The sequence below is a fragment of the Mustela putorius genome, unplaced genomic scaffold (genome assembly GCF_011764305.1).
Source record: "Mustela putorius furo isolate JIRA1106 unplaced genomic scaffold, ASM1176430v1.1 tig00000873_pilon_pilon_pilon, whole genome shotgun sequence".
NCBI classification, from domain to species: domain Eukaryota; kingdom Metazoa; phylum Chordata; class Mammalia; order Carnivora; family Mustelidae; genus Mustela; species Mustela putorius.
In genome coordinates, this window is record NW_025421504.1 from 1,740,197 (window position 1) to 1,763,823 (window position 23,627).

A 23,627-nucleotide genomic window follows, 5' to 3' on the forward strand; every position below is an offset into this window, starting at 1 on the left:
CCCTGCAGCAGAGGGCTTTGACCCATAGGACGTGAGCCTGTCCAAGGCAGAGACCACCGCCTTCTGCATCCCCTACAGCCCTTAGCCTGGTCCTGCCCAGCCCTGGGTGGAGTCCGGGCGTGACTGCAGCCCTGCAGGCACGAGGACAGAGCAGAGCTGCAGGAGACTGTCCCCAGGGTCAGGGCAGGGGTGGGAGCAGCAGAGGCTGGAGACGGAGGGCATCCAGGGAGGCAGGGCTGAGTTCAAGAAGGAGGGAGTCGGGGTCATTTCCTGCTGGAGGCCTGGAGGGGATGGGGAGGAGGCAGTGTGCAGCTTAGGTGACCAGGACTGGGCCCCAGAGGGATGCACCTCCCTTATTCTGGGAGGAGGGGGACCAGCAGTGCCCGGAGAAGGGGTGGTGAGCAGCAGTGGCACCAAAGGCAGACGCTGGGGTGAGGGCAGGGAAGAAACACGGCATGGTCGCAGGGGAGAGAGGACATAGCACCAAGGCTGGTGAACCAGCCGCGCGGCCCCTCCGTGAGCCCCCTGCTCTCCGTGGCCGCTGCCCGGGCCAGGCCGGCTAACACACAGGGACCGCCCGGCACCAGCGGGGGGGATGCGCACTACTCACGCTGTCCACGGCAAGGATCTTGGCCCAGATGAACACCAGAAGGGGCCGCAGCTCTCTGGCTGAGCTCTGGAGCAGTTTCAGCACGTACGGGAAGATGCCCACAGACAAGGCCTGGGGGAAGGAAAGAGCGTGAGTGGGCCCACTCGCGGGGGCCCGAGCCGCACTGGTGGTGCCCGGCGTGGCCCAGGACACAGTGCGGTGCTGCCGTCAGCCCGGGGGGCGGGGCGTGGGAGCGCAGCGGCCGCCTCTGGATCTCCGCATCTCCGTTCCCCGAGACGCCGTGGTGCGTTTCCAGCCCCGCCTGGTCCAGAGGCCACGGTTCATCTCGTGAGGAAACCTGGCTTCCCGTCCGGGCCCCCTGGCCTCACCCTCCCACAGCCTTGTTTGCGCTCGGCGGCAACTGTAACTGTGATTCTTACATTTCAAACCACAGCGCTCCTGCCCCGTTGGCTCCCACTGTCCCATCTGCTCATGACATCGGCCTTCAGAGCGGGGCTTGAGTCTCGAGGCGGGACAGTTTGCTGGCTGAGGCGGGGAGCCGCTGTGGGCGCCGTGCAGCCCAGACTCTCGGGGCAGCATCATCCCGGGGGTCCTGCTGCTCTCAGGCAGGGCGGCCACGGGGAGGGTGGCCACCTCACGAGGACGACTGAGCTGAGCCCGGTTATGCCGGTGCTCTCAGTGCAGGTGCTCTGTCCTTATCTCCAGTTTGTTGGCATTCCAGAGACATGGCAACGGTGTCCCCCTCCCGGGTGGGTGGAGGGGTGTGACCCAGGCGGGAGGCCTGGTCCATTTCTTGTTAAAGGCCGTGTTTAAGAGACAAGCGTCCTGTGTGTGGTTCGGGCAGGGGGGTCCAGCCCACACCTGCTGCGGGGCCTCGTCTGTCTAGCGCCCGTGTCATCAAGATTTCCAGCTGGCCTAAGCTTCCCTCTTTAAAGGGCCAAAATTCATTTTTTAAAAATTCACTGTATAATAAAAATCTCTCTAAAATGTTATTAGTACTTGTCTTCCTGAAGGGCAAAGCGACACACTGTGAGCTCGTCCCTGATGACAGAGCGACACTGATCTGCACGAGCACGTGCGCAGGCCACGCAGATCAAGAGTCACACGAGACCCTCCCCAGTGATCGACACGTGCTATGTTGTCTGCGGCTCAGGCGCCCCGAGTGTGAACCGCCCCACGGTGGGTGGACGATTCCTCCTGATTCTTAGGCTTTTCCTCTTTCCACCTCGGACTATCGATTCTCTGATGACGTTATACGGTGAAAAACTCAAATGTGCGCAAACGGAGCTAAAACAACCGGCTGCCCTCCCACTCCTGCGTCACCCGCTTTGGGGACACGAACCCGATGGCCAGGCGCCGGCGTGCTCGCCGTGCCCTCCCAGTGTATCTGCAGACATCGTGCGTGTCACACTTTCCCTGTGTAGACACAGTCTTCACCTCTAAAAACTAAGGTGTCTTTCGTAAAAGAACCACATGCCATTACACCTAAAAAAATAAACAATTACCCTTTAATGACAAGGTATTCGGTTAATGTAAAATTTCTAACTGTTTCATGAATGTTAACTTCTCAAACTTCAACTTTCAAACATTTATTTGCGCACAGAACCGGAAAGGTCCCTACGCTGCAGCTGGTGGGGGGGGGTCTCCTGGACCCCCCTGCCCCCCGGAGGTTCCCTATCGATATCTCCTTTCCTGGTGATGTAGTTGTTGGAAAACGGGTCTCTGTCTGACCCTAGTTCTGTCCGTGTTTTCCGCTTTAAACGTCTGGTCCCACTCTTGTGCAGAATGAGTCAGCAGCAAAGTGTTTCCAGGTCGTGCTGAGCCCCAGAGTGTCAAGTCGGTGCACGGGTGTGTGCTCGGCCCTCGGCCGCTGCAGAGGCACCCCGCTTCTCGGCTCAGGCAGGGGTGAGCAGGGGTGAACCACTTTCGGTCCGCAGAGGTGAAGCCTCGTAGCGGGAAGAGAGGGCAGAGCAAGTGTGAAGCCCGGAACGCTGTGGGGACGGAGGCCGCACGGCGCGTGTTCCTCGAGGGCCGCCCCCCACATAGTCCCCCTCCAGTGACGGGCCACTCCCAGGCAGAGAGGCTTGTCCCCGCCCACACCCGGGAGTCTTGCCGGCCCCGCACGTACCAGGCTCACCGCCCAGGGTCCCAGGTCCAGGAAGCGTCCCAGCAGGTCCAGGGCTCTCAGCCGGTGCACCTGGCTCAGCAGCACCTGAGGAAGAGGAAGAGGAAGAGGACGGGTCACCGCGGAGCCCCGTGCCACGTGCCAGGCCCTGAGGCAGCCGAGCGGGCTCACACCTGCCCCGGCTTCAGGCTGTCCTTCACCTGCAGCAGGTGCTGCTTTCTCCGCACGTCTGAGTTTTTCCTCAACAGATAAAATATGTGCCCCGTTGAAAGTATCAGAACAAATCCTTCGAAACTACATTTAAACTAGATCATCATCATCATCATCATCTATCACTGCACTCATAGCTTCTTAAAACTAAATAAAACACTGTGGCTTTGACACGAGGGCTTGCTGTGTCTTCCCCGGTTACGTAACATCGGGCCAATGACTTCCTTGTCTGAACCTTAATTTCTTAATTCACAGGAAAGGACAACACAAAACGGACCCCTGCAGGTTTTATTAGATACTGGATTGAGAGCTGCTGGGCACCAGAAGCCCAAGCCAATTCTGTAAAGACAGGTAAAAACAGTGTTTGGCTCAGAACTTCCTTGACTGGGAGTGAGGCTGATTAGCCTCTGTCGCGGGTTAGTGGCCCACTTCCCAGGTGACACACATATCCTGACTTTCTACTCAGGTGTTGGCTTTTCCTTACTGGTGTGGCAGGGCTCTCCAGAGTGCGCAACCCTTGCCCCATCTTTCCCCCTGCCCTGTTCTGTCGGAGTTTAACACCTCTACTGGGGTCACTTACACCGACTTGTCCCTGGTCTTTACACCTGAGGCCGCGGGCATGGAGACCCTGAAGGAGTCTTCGGTTTGCTGTTGCCACCAGCCACCCAGTGGGCGCTTGTGGGGCGCACTGGGGATGGCGGGGAGCCCCCCTACCATCGCTCAGCTGCAGGGACAGACGGCAGGAACGGTCCTCTGCAGCGTTGGGCGAGGCTGCGGATCCTGCGAGCCCACAACCTGGGGCCCGGTCAGATCCCGGGGATTCCCGGGGCAGCGGGCAGGGGGGAGGGGAAAGCTTGGGGCGTCTGCAGACTGGTCCCAGGCCGGGGGCTTCCCGTGAGCCGTCCAGGGTGCTGCGGGGTGGGACTGGCTGGAGCTGGAGGGAGGGCGGACGTGACCCCGACTGACGGGGAGGAGGAGACCCAAGACCCCGGGGGATGCGCCCATGGGACCTGCTGGCTGAGCGAGAAGGCGGCTCGGGGAAGGAGACTCTGGAAGAGCAGGTTGGGAATGAGGCCAGAGAAGGACGGGAGGACCGGCGGGCGAGGGCCCAGGCGTGCCATCCGCGGCGGTGCTCCTGGCGCGGGGGAAGCTGGGTGGAGGGACCGGTGAGGGAGGCAGGCTCCCAGGGTGTCACCTGCTCCTACAGTCGGTAGCAGGACCCGGGAAGACGACCCCTGGGCACAGGGTGTGGATTGTGTTGGGGTCGGGCGAGGACGCAGAGCAAAGCAGAGTGGAACGGAGCGGCGGTGAGGAGATGGGGCAGCCGGGGCCCCCGTGAGCCAGAGGGAGAGGTGGGGAGGCGTCCCGAGAAGGACAGGCAGCCCAGGGCCCAGGAAGTGTGGAGGGGAAGTAGCCGCTGGCCGCGGCCCCTGGAATGCCGTCTTTCCTTGCCAGCACCTGCCCTAGACCCGCGTCCGCACCTCTGCCTCCAGAAGGGCACGGTCACCCAGGGGTGCTGAGTCTCTGAACAGGAACCAGACAGGCGATGGGGGACCCGATCCCCCTCCCACTGGACTCGTGGCTAGCACGTGCCGCTGCTGCCAGACACTCAGGTCAGGAGGGCGCCGTGGGCGGGAGGGCCTGGTTTTCACCCTGTCATTCCCGGATGGTACAGCTTAGACCTCATAGCCTCCGCAGACTTCCGTGTTCTTAGCCGCAGAGAGGCAGCGGTCACACGGGACTCCCGCTCATTTCCAAACCTGAACAAGCCGAGGCCCGTGGCAGCACTTGGCGTGTGCCGACCACCGCGAGGGTGCATCCTGGACACGGACCTCCCAGCACGGGCATGCGGCTCAGGACGCCTCCTCGTTCACAGGCCACTCACGGCCTGTCTTTGTTCTAAAGGAAACCAAGCTGCCCGAGGGGCTACTTTCCAGGCGACCCAGGCTGAGCGGTGCCCCGAGACTGGGTTGGGGAGCGCAGATGCAGTCTGCCCAAGATCAAAGGCGGCCCGCAACGCCCCTTCTCTCCCTCCTACAACATGCGGGTCCTTCCCTCTCCGTCTGGGGCTTCTCTGCACCCCTGGCGACCCGAGGGGGAGCAGACAGCGATGTCACGTCCACTGCGAGACCGCGAGCCCCTCTCCTTGGGGAGCCGTGGGGATGGAGAGACTTCCTTCCTACTCCTTTTGTTTATCCTTCTAAAAGGCAAGAAAAGACCCCGGGGCTGGTCAGGGAAAGATTTCCAAGCTTTCATTGACAGGAGGGACAGCCAATCAGGTGGCCTGAGAAGATACTTCATTTGACTCTGAAGGTCACTAGCTAAAGCCTCTGCGTCTTCGGGCACAGAAAATTCCCTCTGGCTCACGGGAAAAGTAGCAGAGATTGGAAAAGCCACAGAGTCTGCATTAAAATTCTCCTTCCTTAAGCAATACTTTCTGACTTTCCAAGGCCCTGGAGGATAACTTAAGGGTGACGGGGTCCAGGCTTTGGCAAAAATAAACCTCCTTAAGAGAAAGCAGGGTAAAGTCGACTGAACTAATGAGGAGGAGGCCGAGCCCATGGGCCGCAGCGCGAAGCCGGTGCCGTCTGTGCTCCGCCCTTCCCTGCTTGTTAAGGAAAGGTTCCCGCATCGATCCGGCCGGGCACAGCCCAGGAGACCGCCTGCCAGGATGACGCAGAGCCCGCTGCTTCCGGCTGCTTGAGGGTCACACACAGCCTCTCCCCTCCGTTCTTGCTGAGCGCTGCCCCTCCCTTCGGCACTGGCAAGTTGGCTCTATCGAGGCCTCTCTTTCCCCAAGGGCATGTGGATCGTAAAGGGAACATTTTGCTCCACGCGCAGCAGGCCTGTTTGCCGAAGCCAGATCTGACCCCCGGGGCTCGGCATCACATCCCTGCTTTGGAAAGGACAATGTCACTCGGCCGCTCCGTGGAAATCACAGGCAGGTCAGTGGGACCCTCACAGGTGAACGTGCTGGTAACCCAGAAGGAGGGCTGGAGCCCAGTGTGTCCCACCTGTGCCACGGCCACTGCTGGAAATGTGCCCGTTCACAGCCAGCCACGCGCTGAGGGAGGGAGTGCTGGCGGCCACCACACCGTCAGCTGTGTCTCGTCCTTACGACAGATTCTCTTCTTATTTGTTTTGGCTTCGAAAACGTGTTTGTTTACAGTTCAGGCTGCAAACTCGGGGTAGTCCTGAGTAATCTGGAAGCTAGCAATCTCTACACTCATAGTACCCACGGAGCCAAGACAGGTCCCGCGGCTACTCCGGACCCCTGCTCGTCTCTGCGGCATGCCTACCACACGTCAGCACCCAGCCCCCCAGCCCCCTCTGCCATCTGAGGGCCCCGGCGCACAGGCCTGGACCCGGTGAAACCTGGGTTCTGTGGCCAGCAAATGGTCTCCAGGGCCTGCGGTGCGGCGGACCCCAAGGCGGTTGACCGTGCCTCCCCCACAGACATAGCCTCAGCGACACACTCTGGGAAAACGTTCTCCTCGTCCCGCCTGGGAGGCACCTGGTACTCTGCCACCCTCTCCCGGCTGACCTCTTCAGCCAAATAAATCAGCCGAATGAGAGCCACAACCCTGAGCTTCCCAGCCACTAGTGGGCCGCGGCCTCCATGAGCATGGACACAGGCCACACGAGGGGCTGGCACGTGCCTCCATGCAAGGGAGGATGGGGCTTTGGGTCCGGGCTTCCCGCAGTCCACGGGCGCCTGGCGAGGGGCCACGAGGGCCGTCTGTGATGTGCTCACGGCTTCTGGCTCTTCCCCTGGGGGTCTTGCAGCTCATGCCCTTCCAAACAGAAGAGCCCGATGGCACGGACCACATTCGCCCCAGCGTCCATGGTCCCTGTGGCAACAACCCAGATCAGTATCCAGGTGACAGTGGGGAGGGGACTCAGACGTCCCCAGAAAGGCCCTTCTGGAGTAAGTCCGTGGAGGGACCCGGCGACTTCTGAGGGATCTGACTGATGTGCCCTGAGAGCCACTTGGCTGAGGGCACAGCCACAGGCCTTGCGCACCTGCACACCCCGGGCTCCGGCCGCTCCGCTGGAAGGCGCTCACCTGCAGGACGATGGGAAGCTGCTCGGGCGGGCTCCGGTTCTCCACGCCCATCGTGAGCCACACCTGGAAGGCGGTCAGCTGCTCCGCGAAGAACGGACTGTGCTGTGGGACAGCAGGGAGTGCTAGTTAGGGACCCGCAGTTCCAAATCCGCTCCGCCCTGGTGCACCCGTGCTCCCGGGGGGACTCAACACTGCAGAGATGCCCCCAGCCCTGAACCCAACCTGGGCGGACGGCCTGCGAACTGGGATGGAGCCCGAAACCGGCTTTCCTGTTTTTAGTGTGAATTAATCACAAATTGATTAAAAATAGCGGCCTTGTTAAGCTCTCCCTCCTCCCCACACGGGGGAGACCGCCGGTCCCCGGGGGCCGCGCAGGTCATTCACATCATTCTGGCTCTTCCCCTTCCTTCCTAGTTAGTTTTTGAATCACGTTTGTTCGCATGCTGCTTCTGGCTGGAAACACGGTTCCATGCAAGAGGACAAGCATTCCTCCTCTCTTCACCCGAAACTGTCAAAGGGAGAGCCTCCGCCACCAAGACACGCAGCAAGGCTTGCCGTGCTCCTTACAGTGTGGGGAAGCGAACAGATGAGGGCGGCCCCAACGTTTCATAAACGCTCCACAGAACACTGTGAGAGCGGCCCCACGTGCATCTAACGGTGGCTCGGAGCCGGGGTTCTGGGCCAGACCTCCAAGATCACCTCCATCGCATCTGAGCTCTGTGATTTTGGGGAAATCAGAGCCCGGAGAGGAGCGTTCTGGAGGACAGCTCACACAGACCTGGGCAGAGGCTCTGTCACTGGGCCGTGTGTCCACGGCCTCCCTGGACAATTCTGAGGCCAAGCGGGCCGCTCCGCGGTCAGGCCACGGTCAGATGGCCCAGCGGCCTGAAAACAGGCACAAGGGGAAAGGGCGGAAAGTGGGGTGATGGGCACGAAGAGCCACACTGGACCACGGGGGACCCAGAAGGCCTTTTGCTGTCATTGCTGTGGGAGAGGAAGTGGTCAATCTCCGCGACCTCCCTCTTCTTCCCACCTGCCGTCAGGGTCCAGACACACCTACACTGCCTGGTGCCTTCCTGAGCATGCGGGACCGACCGCTCCTCGCGGGGACCGCAGCACTTAAAAGAGGAGACAAGGGAAAGCCGCGGTTGCCACGGCGTTTGGACTCCGGCCCCCGCAGAAGGCTCTTTAAGCCCCTCAAGAAAGTCCACTATCCACACTGCCCACTATGTGCAAAGGCTCCTCCCCTCTCCCTAGGCCGGCAAATGCTGACTCTCATCGGGCGCCTTGCCGCTGCTGACTAGAATCCGTCCTCCAGCCCCTGACCTTGGGAAAGTGACACACATGCTGGGCTTTGTTTTGGGGTCTGACAGGGAGGTTTTTAAGACAAAGCCAGTAATTTACAGGGAAAGTATTAGAACAAAGTCATGAATCTAGTAAAGCTGCTGCACCTATATAGCCTATAAAATCACCTATAAGCCCTATGTATACACAGAAAACCCGTAAAGGGAATTCCGGAAGATACCGTGTGCGGTCATGCTGACGGGGCGGCGGGGGGACTCAACACTGCAGAGACGCCCCCAGCCCGCTGATGGGCCTGGGTAATCCCTGCCGAAGCTGTTTTCATGATCGAGCACACTCAATACCTGTGCAAGGACAAAGTGACCCACGGGGCAGAGCAGAGAACCCAGAAGCGCCCTCACGAAGACCTGATTCAAGGTAAACCGCACCAGGCAAACAGAACATCTGTGTGTGGGAATGCGCACCTCGAGCCCTACCTCACGCCATCCACACGAGTAAATCCCAGAAGAACTGCAGGTCTGAGGGTAAAATAAAACAATCCAGCCTCCAGAAGACAAAGAGAGGAGAACACCGTCTCAGGGTGTTCATCTCAAAGTCAACATGCCTTAAACAGGAAGCCGAAAGTCTTAAGCAAGAGGGAAAAACTGGCAAATGGGATTGTGTTAAAACAAGAAGCTTCTGTTCAAGGAAAAAAAAACACGGAAGAAGTGAAAATACAGACAAGTTAAAAAAAATAAAGGAAACACATTCACCATGAGTGATAAGGGCTTTGTATTCGGGAGATACACGCAGTCACTACAAGTCAGTAGGCAACACCGAACGTAAAGGAAAAATCAAAAGACTTGATCAGGCAGTTCACAGAAGAGGATATTGCAATGGCCAATGAGAATGCAAAACGGCGCCCGACAGGGCTGACCGTCAGGGAGATACAAGATGCAACCTCGGGGGGACGCCTCCTCCCAGGAAGCCGGAACGGCCAAACGGGAGAAAAGGGTAGAACACGTCGAGTCTTGATGAGGATGTCGGGTGACCGACACACCACGAGCTGCAGGTGAACGGATCCAGGCACTTCGGAACGCCGTCTGCCGGCACGTACTGAAGCCGGCCGCACGCGTGTCTGGCGACCGGGAATGTCACTCCCTCATAAGAAATTAATTAACTAAGGAGAAATGAGCCGCGCCCGGGCAAGGCTGGGCCAGGCTGCAGGAAGGGAAGCATTCACCTCAAGAACAAAATTTGAGGGGGCACCAAAAAACTCAGTAATTGAGACTAAAAAAACACTTGAAGGCAATATTTTTTAAAAAGTGAAAACCCATAATGAACAAAATATCAAAATTTCAAATGAAAACAGCCTCAGAATTACTGATTTCTCCTTTGCCTCGGGCTCCAGTGACTCGGCTTGGCCCAGCCGGCACCACCTGTGAGGACGGCAAGCTGGTGACGCAGTGTCTTCTGGCCAGAGGGGGGCACGTGGCCTCTGGAGAGCCCCACGCCGCGGTGAGAGCTGCCGCCATGGGGGCAGACGTACTGTCCAGTGAAAGCAGTCAGACGTATCCAAGTGCACAGAAGCAGACAAGAAAGTAGTTCCTCGGGGAAAGCAGTGGAAGCAGCAGGAAGGGGCTTCTGGGGGCTTCTAACAAGTGGCCGCCTGATTTGGGTGCCTGGTTACTCAAGTGTGTTCATCTGATAAAAACTCCTCAAGCTGCACATTTATGGTGTGCAATTTTCTCTATGTATGTTCTGCTCCCGAAAAAGTGAAAACAAAATAACAACGCTAGCACGAGGTCTCCATCATCCCCGCCCCAGTCACAATTTGGGGGAAAGTTCCAGAAGATTAGAAACAAGGTAGCGAGTTCCTCGGAGACACACCTGGCGCTGGAGCGGAGGGTAACAATACGGAGCCTGTGCCGTTTGCTACGGAGCCTGTGCCATTCGCCACGCCAGTGTGTAACTCTGACCCCCGAAGGGTGCAAAGTAAAACCATACACCGTAGAAAAAGCCAAAAGCAAATCAGGTTTTCCAAACGTGCTTGCAGTGACAGGCCCTGACCTCCACTGGTGAGCTGAGGCACTGGGGAGGGCCACCCAGCTGCGGTGGCCTCCACTGTCCCCACGGTGTCCCGCGACTGCTCCAGCCTGATCCCCGTCTCAGAGCTTAGCTCCAGCGGGAAGGGCACCCTCAGCGGACGCCAAGCAAACTGGTGCGGGTCGGGTGAAGGCTCTGCCAGCTCCCTCTTCAGGGTTTAAAATGCCGGGCAGTCTGCGGCGTAACTTGTGAGCACGTTAAAGAAACAAACAAACCAGGGGCGCCGGGGTGGCTCAGTGGGTAAAACCTCTGCCTTCGGCTCGGGTCATAATCTCAGGGTCCTGGGATCGAGTCCCGCATCGGGCTCTCTGCTCAGCGGGGAGCCTGCTTCCCCCTCTCTCTCGGCCTGCCTCTCTGCCTACTTGTGATCTCTCTCTGTCTCTCTCTCTCTGTTAAATAAATAAAATATTAAAAAAAAAAAAGAAATAAACAAACAAACCAACAAAACCAAAAAGGCAGCTGGAGGGAGGGATGGATGTGCTCTAGCAAGTGCCGCATCTGTCGATGGCAGGGCCGGGCGGCGGGCACACAGGTGCCCACTGTGCGGTCCTCTCTGCAAGTTTCCAGAATGTGAAATGTGAGAAATGCCAAGGAACACGGAGGAGGAGACAGGAGAAAGAGAGGGAGGCCCCTTAGCTCATCGTCCCCACTGGGGGCATCGGGATCATCTGAGCAGTTACCTGTCCACATGCGTCCCACACAGATACGCACGCACGCGCACACACGTGTACACAGACACCCCACACAGACACACTTCACACATGCGCACACATACGTGCACCCCCCACGCCTGATGTGAGCACTCGGCCTGCATCAACTCCTTTAGCCCTCCTGTGCCCCATCACTGGCACACCGGCCCGACTCCCCTGGAACACGAGGAAACTGAGGCACCAGGCAGCCAGCTTGCCCCGGTAGTCTTGGGCGGGGTCAGAGACGAAGGTGTGGGAGAGAAGGCCAGCGGCTCCGACCCTCTGCCCAACCCTCCACGGCCTAGGCCACTTCACTCCGCTGCCCTGGCCCTCCCAAACCTGGGAGCCTCCCTGACCCTTGGGGGTCAGAGGAAGCATGTGCACAGATGTGAGTGACCCTCCTCCTTCCTCAGGGCTCTCGAGGGGGCGGCTGGGTCTGGGGCACACGTGCTCAGACTCCATTCGTGAGTCCTGAATGAAGACACAGAGGCCGCGCAGACCTCGGGGCAAGGGGGGGCTCTTGGTGAGGGGCTGTGCGACCCCTGGTGAGTCAGTCCCCTGACTGGGTGGCCTGGGGACCAGATGTTCCTGCAGGGCTGAGCTTTACACCCTCAGGCTCCGGTCAGGAGTCTAGGGAAAACCATCATCCATTCCAGTTAAAAGGCACAGCCTGGAACCCAGGGTCAGGGAGCGTGCGGTAAGGAAAGCAGACTGACAAGAACATCATCTTAAACGATGACATCTCTTGGGAGCCTGCCATTCAAACTCTTGAACCCCTGGTTGATGTAATCTTTCAAATTTCTGCTAACTGCACCTTTTCCCAGGCAGGCGAAGGAAATCTGACAACGTAGCATCTGGGGGTTCTGCGGACCAGGTGCCCAGGGACGGAGCCCCCCTACCCCCCGGTGGACCACAAGATGCCCTTTGTAGGACTCACCCGAAATGCGGTGCCTTCCTCAATGATGGTGGGCAGCTGCGAGAGGCAGATGTCGACAGCGAGGTCCCAGGCTTGCCTGCGAGAGAACAGAGGGACACCCAGCTCACCGACTGCTTCTCCGGGAGGGGCCCCGGCTGAGTCTGGGCACAGCCATGGCCATGGGTCTTCAGGAGAAGCAGGAAGACGTCTGGCAGCCCGCTACAGCTACAGCTACAGCTACTCTGTTTGTTAACATTGTTCCTCTTCAAATTTGCACAAGAGCTTGGGAATAATAAAGGAGCTCGCCTCACTCTGCACTGTAGTTTCAGCCCCACACTGGATTGTGATAGCCTGTCCACACCCACAGAGCAGCCGTGGCATCGCTGGTGGACAGTGGCAGTAGCACACACAAACACTCCACGTGCTTCATCAGGAATGGCCAGTATGGCACCAGGAAAAGGCGGGTCTGTCTGTGGACCCCCATCCTGCGCAGCGCCCTGTCCTGCCCAGAGTCAGGACTGGCCTGTGCCCCCACCCTCCCCAGCACAGAGCCCGAGACCTCTGCCAGCACGCGCCACTCAGGGATGCGGCAGGCAGACTTGTTTGAGGGGACGGCAAGTCTCTCCCATGTGTGACCCTGGCCACCTCGCCTCCACCTTCTCAAGGCATCAGGACCCGGCTCCTAACATGTACAAAATGGCGAGTGCACCTGCTGGCCTGGCTCTGGGGTCTGGCTCCCCGGAGTCCATTTCCCCATCTGTAAGGGGTAACAATCGTGCCCGCTTGCAGGGTGCCTGGGAGACCTGGGGTAGCAGGCATGCTGGCGGGGGCACTGATGGGAGGGGAACGCTCACGGCATTCAATGTTAGTTCTAAACTGATGCAATGATCGCCTCCCTTTCTTTACAGCCACAGATGGAAGTCGTGGACACGGCGGTTCCTTTGCCCCTACTCTGCCCCTTCCCTTGCTCATGGAGACAAAATGGGGATCAGCGCATGGGTCTGGCTTTCAGCACGGCCACCTCTCCTCCCAGGGAAGTTCCCGAGAGGCGGGATTATGTGACAAGTGGCTCCGTTTCTCCACATCCCCGGAGATGACCACACCGGGAATGAAAAATGTCAACAGCCAGAAACACAGGAAACGTGGAAGACAAACGAAAGCCTACGGGGCTCTCTGTCATTACTGGAATACATGGAATGCAGTCCAGCTGTCCTGCCCAGACCCTCTGAACAAGTGCGCCCTTCCCCCACCAACCTAATTAAGAGGCAATCAGCGCGTAATCAAAAGTGCCTCAAAGAACAGGCGAAAACTGGTTCCCGGATGGTAAGTACCCAGGCTGCAGGCGACGCGGTTCTTCCGCAGCAAGGAGGGAGATACCGGCTCTTCGTCACACAGAAGCAGAGTCAACTACTGCAATGAAACTCTACCAACATCCTGGACTTTAATAAAAACTGAACGTCAAGAGGTGGGTGGAAGTGTGCACACGCTGGGCGTGGGGGGGACGTTCAGGGCACTGGCCGCGAAGCCTGGCTCCGGGCCCCGGCAGTCAGCTACAGCGGCCGTGGGTGCGCCTGTGAACAGACCCTGGTGGAGGGGAGAGCAGGGGACATGTCCTCGCAGCCCCAGCTCCGCAAGACCGAGAGGCAAGCAGCAGCCGGCAGGGAAAATGCGTTCCTCTCCCTGGCAGCTGTCCGTGGTCCTGGCTGGGTGTCGCTGGCAGCTGTCCACGGTCCCGGCTGGGTGTTCTGGACAGAATATTGGGGGATCCAGGCTGCACTGGGAGAGGCCGCCAGGCAGTCTCCTGATGCCCCCCTTCCCCCAGTCCCTCCAAAGAGTGAAAGCCCATGGAGCCCCATCAGGGCCGACGGGGGCGCCAGTCCTCCCCGAGAGCCTGCTCTTGCTCTGCATCAGCTCCGGCTGGCCTGACAGCTCCAGAGGCGAGGGCTGGTCCCTCCCTCAGGGACTGAGTCATCAAGCAGCCCAGGACGTTTCCTTTGTTACAGGGACTCTGGGGGATGTGAACATGGTTGGGAGTCCTGGGACAGGGGAGCCACTGAGCTCGCTGGGAGCAAGGCAGAGAAGCTGTTCTGGGCCATGGACAGGTGGGCACAGCTGTCTGAGTGCAAGAGAAAAGGGACTTGGCCCATGGTGCTGAACATGGCAGCACTCAGGAGAACACTGAAGACCTAGGGACACCTGACGGTCAAAGGTGATGGCCAGAGCACATGGAGCTGCTGCAGGCCGGTGATCCTCTTCAGGCCTCTGGCTCCTGCCACTTATGAGGGGAAAGGGCCTGCTCAGGAGAACTGAGCTCCACGAAAGCCCAGCAGCACAAGACTGGTGCTCTCCGCCAGCATCTCATCATTTGCCTAAAATCGGCTGTATTTTCTAGGGTAAGATCAAAATGAACCCGGAGTCTTAATTCGGGTTCTCACTCAGGGAGAGTGGGAACATCAGTCCTGGGAAGTCTGAGGCCCTGGCGGTGGGCTGCTGGGCTCCGCCCGCTCTGGCGCCCCAGCAAGCGCCAACCTGGGAGGGTGTCTGCGTTCGCACCTCCTACAGCCCGTGAAGGGGCTGCACTGCGGCGGGAGGGGTGCAGCGACAGCCTGGCCAGCTGATCCGATCCGAGCGGTGCGGAGCAGAGGCTCCCTGCGCTGTGGGCTGCTCGATGAGTCACTGCCCGGAAAACGTGCCGTGCAGGCAAGAGCTCGGGTTTTCAGGAAACGGGCCTCGGATGGCAGCCGCCCAAGGAGGGGGCTGGCGGGGGCGCCTTCCAAGAGCACGCGGCCTCCATCTGCACGATGGCTCTGCGGGAGAGGCGCCCTCAATGGGGACAGAAAGCACAGGTTTTACTGTGGAGAGCGGCGGGCTGTGAGGACCTGCAGAAATCGAAAGTAAGGAGGATGCGTCCCTGACGGCTTCACATCGAAGACTGCACAGGCGCCAGCGCCGAGCACCCGCCACCAGCACCCCTGCCTGAAGCCAAGTGCAAATGCAGATTACTTTTGCTTAGCCTCAATTTCGGCTCGGCTTGTTCCCTTCCTCCCGCAGCTCACAGTGCGACCTCTCCATCAGCACCCAAGGACAGCGGCCACTAGACGGCACGATACCCATTCCTCATGCTCTCTCCGACAGCCGAGGGAGCTCGGCTCGGGGCTCACTGGAAATGTGCACACTCTGGCTGTTTACAAGGAGGGGGAGAAAGAGCGAGGGGCACTGCTTTTCCGCGTTCTGTCTCCGAACCCGCTCTGCTGTAACCCCCGTGAGCAGTGAGCACCCAGTCACCTCGGCAGAACCTGAGCAGGCCCTCAGCGTCCGGGCCTCACGCTCTCCCACCTCTGCACCTGGCCATTCCACCTGTTCCTCCACGTTCTGTGTGGACAGGAGTGTGAGCTGGACATTTGCTGCGTTCCCAGCCACCAGGCGACAGCAGAAATGAGCACTGCCCGTGGGGCTAGCCACTGCGAGGCGGCCGGAGGCCCGGGGCCCAGAGACTCATACTCAGGTTGCACTGAAAGAGAAAGAGACTCTTGTTCGCACGAAGCCACGGGGCTCTGTGCTGCCGACTAACCTGCGCGGCAACCACCAGCTCTATCCGTGGCAGGGGCAAGGGAAGCGGCGGGGGGACAGTGGCTGAGTCAGCGTTCTGTATCAGCAGGGGCGAGGCTGCAGCCCCACATCGTTGCCGGGCCTGGTATGTACGCCCTGTATTTCTGACCTCTGACTTAGATTTCATAAAGGAAGAGAGATGATCACCTTCTCAGGCGGTTTCCTCCTCCTGAGACCTACAACGAGGCAGCATGGCAGAACTTGAGGTCTTCCAGCTAAATTCAGTTGGAGGACCAGGGCAGTCCGGGAAGCAGCGCCTACTTAGAAACCATCTTAGCAAATGCAGGAACCGAGCCAAACAGGGCTCACACCCAACGTCCGGGGCCGGCAACCCACAAAGCGGGGCAACAAGCAAGCCTGACCTTCTGCTCTCTTCCTGCCTGTGTGCTCACCATATTTTCAGCATGTGGATGAGTGTGTGTGGGACCGAGACTGTCACCATGGATGCGCCCCCGGGAAGCAAAGACCCTCTGTGTGGGTCTTCTCGCCGCCCCTGGGTGTGAACGGAGAGCAAGGCTTGTCCAAGGTGGCCCCATGGGAAAGCCACAGGCGGACACGAAAGCCGGTCAGTACAAGGGACTAGGACTCCAGTCACTTTGGACAGAGAACTTGGGACAAGCATTTTAGAAACTGGGATCACTCCTAATGCGGGTGGTGGTGGGTCTATCTACCACTAATTCTCTGTGCGCCCACGGGACTTGCCCTGGCTGGAAACGCCCATGCCTCCACGTGCTGTGGTGGCGGCGATTTAGGAAGCAGCTGTGGGGGCACCGGCATGGTGGGTCGCCAGCAGGCTGGCTGCTCGTCCAGGAGCCAGGACCACGGTGCTGCCTTGGCACAGATGCCGAAGCCCGGGGGGCCTGCACTGCCACAGCGACACCAAGGGCAGCTGATCAACCAGATGACGTTTCTGGCCATTACTGCTTCATCGTGTTCCTATGAGCATCTCCTTGAAATCTAGAGCCTGATTTCACATTCAGCTCCTGATCCAAGTCAGTTAATGGTAAAATTTTCACCATGTAACGGGACTGACTGATGTTTACTTTCTAGCTACAGAATCAGGCTGGCACCGTCGTCAGAAAACCCCTTCCAGACAAAACGTGAGTTACACAGACATGCTCTTCCTCCTTGGAATCCCATCACCACTGATGTCTGGAGGGGAAGCCTGTAGTTTTACTTACATGGGATTTCTCAGTGTATCAGAGTAGGAAGACATGGTATCAAGCCTTTTAAAAAACAGATCCCAATTGGATGTGCACAGTGAAGCAGGACAGGCCCCAGAAGGAGAGCCCAAGCCACCACGCCAAGACGTGGGCAGGAGGCAGCCCCACATACGCCTCCCTGCTGATGGCTACCAGGCTTCAGGGAACCAGGGAACACCGGGGCCCTGAATTCCTACCTCCACCCCAAGGGTGTCTGTGGTCACAGCCCCTGCAGTGTCCCCAGCAGGCTGCAGTAGGGCCCCCATGGGTTTGGTTTGCACCTCCAGAAGGTTTCTGAAAGTCCTGTATTGGCGATCACTGCACGTGTGTACGTTCACATTTAGGGTTCCTTTATTTGAGAGAGGAAGGCATGTGCACGTGCATGGGGGCAGGGAGAGGAAGAGAAAATCCCAAGCAGGCTCCCTGCTGAGCGCAGAGCCCCCACGGGGCTCGATCCTATGACCCTGAGATTGTGACCTGAGCCGAAATCAGGAGCTGTACACTGAACCGACTGAGCCACCCAGGCTATCTACATTTTAAAATAAGGAAGTTGTAAGTGAAAATATAAATTTCTGACTGCTCTTTAAAAATTTACTGTGGGCGCCGACCGCCATCAGGAGTGGCACTGGAGCGGAGGTCAGCACCTGGCACGGGCAGTGGCCCTCCTGGGCCTCTGCCCCCCACCCCCCCGCGCCCTCATCGGTGCTCCCACAGGACCGACGGAGACCCTTACAGGGTCTGCCACCAGAGCCGACTGGACACAAGGACACTCCTGCTGCCTGAAGCCCTTCGTGGCTCACTGCCCCTGAGTTCTGCCCAGACAGACAATGTGCTTCCAGGGGTCAGGCCACTCTGCGCTCCATGGCACATTTCCCAAAAAGCTGTCCTTTTGTGGTCTGTGCCCCTGACGGTGGTCTCCTCCCACAGGTGGCAGCTGGCACCCCAGGACCCTGTGCAGTGCCATGCCAGTCCAACTGACCCGGAGGCCGTGTGTGTGCTGCTGAAGTGAGGGCCTGTGCGAGAGCCTGACCCCAGCCCGGGGAGGCCACGTCCCATCTCTCGACAGGGCCCGACGGGTCACTCACCCACAGTCCCTTCCGACCTGTCCTGCACTGCCGGCGCTGTGGCTTCCTGTTCCACCACCCGCACTCACGGTGGGGCCCAAATTCGGGGATGCCAACTCTTCCCTCTTGGCCAGGAAAGGACAATGCCTCTGACACACCACACCCGCCTTCCAAGCCTGTTCCCTTACGCACTGAGCTGAGAAGAGTGTAGGTCACCAGGCTGTGGCAAGGATTAGTAAGACAATGCACGCTAAGTGCCCGGTAAAGGGTCTGGCGCTTAGTAGGTGCTCCATAAACAGCCACCATGCACATGGTCACCTACATGTCTGTCGACTGCCCTGAACCTTCACACTTCCAGGGGTTGCTGGATGCACGCTGGCAGGTCCATCCGGGGCCCATTCCAGGCCCACCCACCGCCAGTGCGCAAGCTGTTGAAGGTGGTTCTGAGCAGCGCTCCAGGCAGAGTCCTCGCAAGGTCCCCTGGTCCTGCCTGTCCTTCGTACCCTGGATGTAATTGGTCACCAGGCCCCATCCATCTCAGCAGATAAAACACCCCGAAATCTGGCTCTGCACATGGAGCCACACAGCCACCACGGGGACTGCAGCCCAACACAGAACTCAATCCCAGCTGCTTCTGAGGCCTTCTGCAGCCACGGCCCCCCTCCCCCCGCTGGCTCCTGGCCCGCACTGCTGGCCACCAGCACACGAGGCTCCTTCTCCACGGTTCCAACCACAGACATACGCCTGCGCCCTGCTCCGGGGTTCCACTTCTCCGCTCTCCCGACCACGCCCCTCCTCTCGCCTGCAGGACCTGGCCCAGTATCACATCCTCCGGGATCCTCTGGTTCAGTGAGCCGTGGGCGCTCTTTCCTCGCCGTGAACATGTGGTGTAACTACCCCTTCTCCAGGCTGCCGTCCCTCTGGGGCGACACCTCATTTTTTATTATTTCGGTGTCCCCATATCTAGACCCGGCGTGCCGCAGGGCTTGGCCCACCTGTGCCTCCTTGGGCTCAGACAGGACACTTATGCTTGCGCTGGACATGGGCTGCTTGGCCAGGTTAGGACGTCTACAAGCCCAGGGAGGTGAGTCAGGACTGAGTGTTCCCGGGCAGGGCTGCTGCGACCAGACCGGAAGCTTTGTGGGGAAGCTGCCGCCCAGCAGGCTGTCTTGCTCCGGTACCGGGAGCCTCCCAGGTTCTGCTAAGGGCCTAGGGTCAACAAGCCCCCAACCCCCTTCTGACCAGGGCCCATCCCTCCACAGTAGGCTTTTCTTTACGAGTGCTCCTTGGCTGTGTCCAAGCTCCAGGAGGAGGGAGGCCGGGCAGGTGTTTCCCAGGCCAGTCCCAGGGCCTGACATTCAGTAGGTGTCCGGGCATTATTCCGAGCATTATTTCATACTTTCTAGAGTGGCTTTTTATGACCTCTAGGAGGCCACCCACTGCCCTGAGCTTTGCAGGGGCACAAGGCCTCCCCACGGCGGGCTGTTCCAAGGACAATTCTATCTGCTGTACAAACTCGGGACAGAGTCGAACGTGTGCGAATGATTTCCAACTTGGAATTTTAATGAGCTCTTGTCACAACATTTGAAACGTATCCAGTGAGACTAAGTCCTGGCACCAAACCTTACGGGAGTTTACCAGTCATACCTGTTTTGTGTAAAGAAATGCTCAACAATTTCTTCTGTCTCTAGTTTTGTATTTTGACAAATAACATCTTAATCATAATGACTCAATTGTTAAAAAATAGCTTTTGGTGTCTCAAAAGCTTAAAAGAAATCTACATGCAGACTTAAAATTACAAAATCACTATCTGCTGACTTCTAAAATGGAGAGCCTGCCTTTTGCTCCACAGCGCAGGGGCCCAGGTCCCTCGCCCTGGGTCGCTGCTCTGCTCCCCGTCTCCCTGCGCAGAACATCTGTCATGTGGCTGGGACTCTGCTGTCGCTACAGCTTGGGGGCTGCTCTTGTCACTTACACATCTGCTCGGGCTAAGGCATCCTCACAAACACAACATCAAGTCTGCTTACAACCTTTCAAGTACACGTACGTTCACCACACCCCTGCTCTGTCAGGTACGAGGTTGAGGCCCAATTCTCCCTTCCACAGCTAAAATGCTGACAAACGGGGACGCCTGGGTGGCTCAGTGGGTTAAGCAGCTGCCTTCGGCTCAGGTCATGATGCCAGCATCCTGGGATCGAGTCCCGCATCGGGCTCCTTGCTCAGCAGGGAACCTGCTTCTCCCTCTGCCTCTGCCTGCCTCTCTGCCTGCCTGTGCTCACTCCCCCCCCTCCAATAAATAAATAAAATTTAAAAAAAAGTAAAATAAGGGGCACCTGTGTGGCTCAGTGGTTTGGGATGCTGCCTTCGGCTCGGGTCATGATCTCAGGGTCCTGGGATCGAGCCCCACATCGGGCTCTCTGCTCCGCAGGAAGCCTGCCCCCCCCCCTCTCTGCCTGCCTCTCTGCCTACTTGTGATCTCTGTCTGTCAAATAAATAAATAAAATCTTTAAAAAAAAAAAAAGTAAAATAAAATGCTGACAAACGGCTTTATCAAAATTTCTCAGTGTCTCATGTTCCTTGGTTTCTCCTCAGCACCTGCCGAATCACCCTCCTGAGCGGGGACTGGAGGGCGTAAGGCAGATGGTGGAGGCAGGGGCTGGGCCCTGGGCACCCGAGGCCAGCCAGGCCACGACCGAGGGTGGGGGGGCAGGGTGGGGCTGTTCCACAGCGTCCACCGGTGGGACACAGCAGGACAAGGCAGACTCCAGAATGCTTGCTGACGCCCGGCCGCTTCCAACGTCCCGCTGGAGAGAGAGGCCCAGGGCTCTGTCCCCACAGCTGAGGCTGGCTGCATGCCAACACGGGAGGGGACGGAGCTGAACCTGGGCTATAGGAGGGACATGGGCAACAAGGTCCTTCCAGGGGAATCCAGGCCGCGCCACCCCGCCTCACCCGGCGGGGCGCAGGGCCACTCCCCCAGCACAGTGTCTAATCAACACGCACTCCCAGGTGCCGTACGAGCTTCCTGGCAGATGATGGAGATGCCGTGACCCGGGGTCTACCCATGTCCCATCCGACGTCCTGAAGCCTGTGTACGTGGACACATACGTCCTGACGAGGCCACACACAGCTGTCAGGGGCTGTGCTGCCTGTCGTGGCCGGGCCCTGCCGTCCGGCCACTCGCTCCCCTGCCTGTGCCTCCCGTGCTCACCTGCAGAGTGGGGCTGTTGGCAATGACCCCTGTCGCGATGGGCACGACTCAGCGCGTGGAAAGCATTTACAACACGTGACCCACAGGACGTACTGAGTAAGTTACTGGTGTGATTATTTCTGTATTCGGCACCTTTTGATCATGTGCTGTGGCTTGTTTGTGCCTCTGCCTCAGTAAAGACCGCGGCACACCGTCTTCTCACCCGCCCACACCCTGCCTTCCGCGCATAATCCCCGTGGACTTTCCAGCTGTCTGCCTTCAGCAAGACGCTGCTCCTAGTACAGGCTCTGACGGCGGCCAGGGGATGCCTGCCTCCCGGGGGGCCCTCGCACGGACCTGGAACTGACTTCCAACAGAATTCGGCCAAGGCAACGCTGTCCCTGCTGCTGTGTCACACCGTGTGGACTGTCGTGCCCTTGCTGGCTGAGGAGGCTTGAGGTGCCTGGGGGACCTCATGTGGCAGGGCCTGTGGGTCCTTGCAGCCTGGTGAGACCCCCAGCAGACCAGTCCCCCGCCCTACAGACACATAAGCACGTGTGCTCCAAGCCACTCAATGTGTGGAAATGCGGTTGTTCCGCGACAGGTAACGTATACTCCCGATCCTTCCACAGACCGCAGGATTTCTGCTGCTGACAGAAGAATGCATCTGTCAGGGAAACAGCCAGCGTTTCTCGTGACGTTCATTTGGTTTGTCGGCTGGTTTCCCTGTTCCTCTGCACTGCAGCAGAGGGCGTCTGGCTTCCAGCCGCGCTTCCCGGACTAAGCCTGGGTTCAGTGCGAACCACAGACGCCTCACCTGTCCCTTCCCACCAGGTGGAGAGCTGACAAAATGGCTTCTTGGCTTTCATGTGAAACACCGGAATAGCACACGACACATACGCTTAAGGTTCAGGTTCAAAAAGAGAAGGAAAAAGAAAGTCTAAAGCACATAAGTTCCTTGGGCCATGAAGGTAAAACCAAAACCACCAGTCCCCGCCGATCCACAGGCTCCGCCACCCCAGGGCCCAGAGCTGCTGGAGACAGGCAGGCCGACCCTCATGTCTACGGTGGCTGCCAAGGAGTGCCTACACTTGTCCTCCCCGAGATTTTACCTTAAACCTTTCCTTCAAAATGTTCCTCAAACTACATTATGGAAAGACCATAATGCACAGCAGAACAGGCTGGAGAGTAAAGCGGGGGCTGGGAGTGGAGGTGTGTCCCCAGCCCCTCCCGCTTCTCCTGCTGGAAGGACTCCTCTGAGGGGACAATCGCAAGGCCGCAGAGTGACATCTGTCTGAGCCTGGGAGCCCTGGGATGGCACCGTCACAGTCTGACGTCTACGTCCACTTCTACGGGAACAAAATTCACTCCCAGCACCTGGGGGCTGGACTGCCCTTCGCTCCCAGTAATGGACCTGAGGGTCTGGTGACAAGCTCCATAGAAGCAGCTGGAAAGAGGCTCACTTTTCTGGATGAGGAAGAAAATGTGCTTCAAGGAAACAGGCTGGAGAGGAGCCAGGAAGCTGGACGCCTCAAGGAGACCCAATTCCACTTCACGCTTCTGCCCCTCGGAAAGGTCCCTTGCAGTGACAGGAAGCCCGTAAGATAGCTAGAGCCGACACAGCAGCCTGGCCCCCTCAGGGGAGCTGTTCTGAAGGGTCACTCCACCGTCAGAGCTGCATGGGGTGAGGCTTGGATGAACGGGGCCGCCGGGACCGAACTGCTGGTCGACCTTCCTCTCCGCCCAACCCTGCGGCCTCCCGTGCCGGGTCGGGTCAAGCCTCCTCGACAGTGCCTGGTGCCACGGGCCAGCTCCGGGACGAGTCCAACCTGCCACGGCTGGAATCCACCGTCGGGGAGTGGGGCGGCAGGCCCGATGGCGCTCTGCACGACGGGGGCCCGTGGAGGCTGACTGAGCAGGTGACACCTGTCTTCAGGGTGTGTTCTAGCTGCAGAGGGGCCCTGAGGTGCGAAGGGAGGCCAGCCCGGTATACGCAGACAGCCGCCAGCCATTCCACCTGCCTCAATACTGCGAGGCTCTCCCCACGCTCACCAGGGCCTCTGTGGACCGCTGTGTCATTCGTTTCTGTGCACGACGCGCAAATACACACGCAGATTGGCTTCACGAGACTCACAGGAGCGACCTTCGCAGGAGAGAGGGCCCCATTCCCAGCCTTCAGAGCCAGCAAGAAAAGGTGTCCTTAAGTGATGGCGGGCTCATGAGGTGCTGTTGTCACGTCTAGCTTCTGGACCTTAAGCAGTTCGTACACAAACTCCAGCGTTCAGAAACACTGTAAGAGGCCCATCCTGCGGAAAGGAGCCGGGGAAGACGCGGGAGGCCGGCCGTCTGCACCCGCCTCCTGCCCCAGCTGCCGGCGCTCCGGCCCCATGTGTCGTAGCTGCTCGCTGCTCTGGTCCTGGTCTCTGGCGTCTTCTCCAGCACCACGTGGTTTTTACTCCGAGCCACTGAGCCTGTCTTCCAGGACGTGCTTCTGCAGCCAGAGGAAAGTAGGCTAACAGGAACAGGCTCTGCCGGAGCTGTGCTGGGCTGGGGTAGAAG

At 58.9% G+C, this 23,627-nt stretch overlaps 1 protein-coding gene across 4 annotated transcripts in view; it reads right to left on the bottom strand.

Annotated features, from left to right (window-relative positions):
• RPTOR (regulatory associated protein of MTOR complex 1) overlaps positions 1-23,627 on the bottom strand; it is a 307,301-nt gene that overhangs the window by 79,956 nt on the left and 203,718 nt on the right. For all 4 annotated transcript variants that reach the window (XM_045085733.1, XM_045085736.1, XM_045085734.1 and 1 more), the window contains 4 exons: positions 12,025-12,100; positions 7,012-7,113; positions 2,739-2,822; positions 611-721 (listed from right to left, as the gene is read on the bottom strand). In XM_045085733.1, the coding sequence (XP_044941668.1) occupies positions 611-721; positions 2,739-2,822; positions 7,012-7,113; positions 12,025-12,100 (373 nt within the window). The remainder of the gene's footprint in view (positions 1-610; positions 722-2,738; positions 2,823-7,011; positions 7,114-12,024; positions 12,101-23,627) is intronic.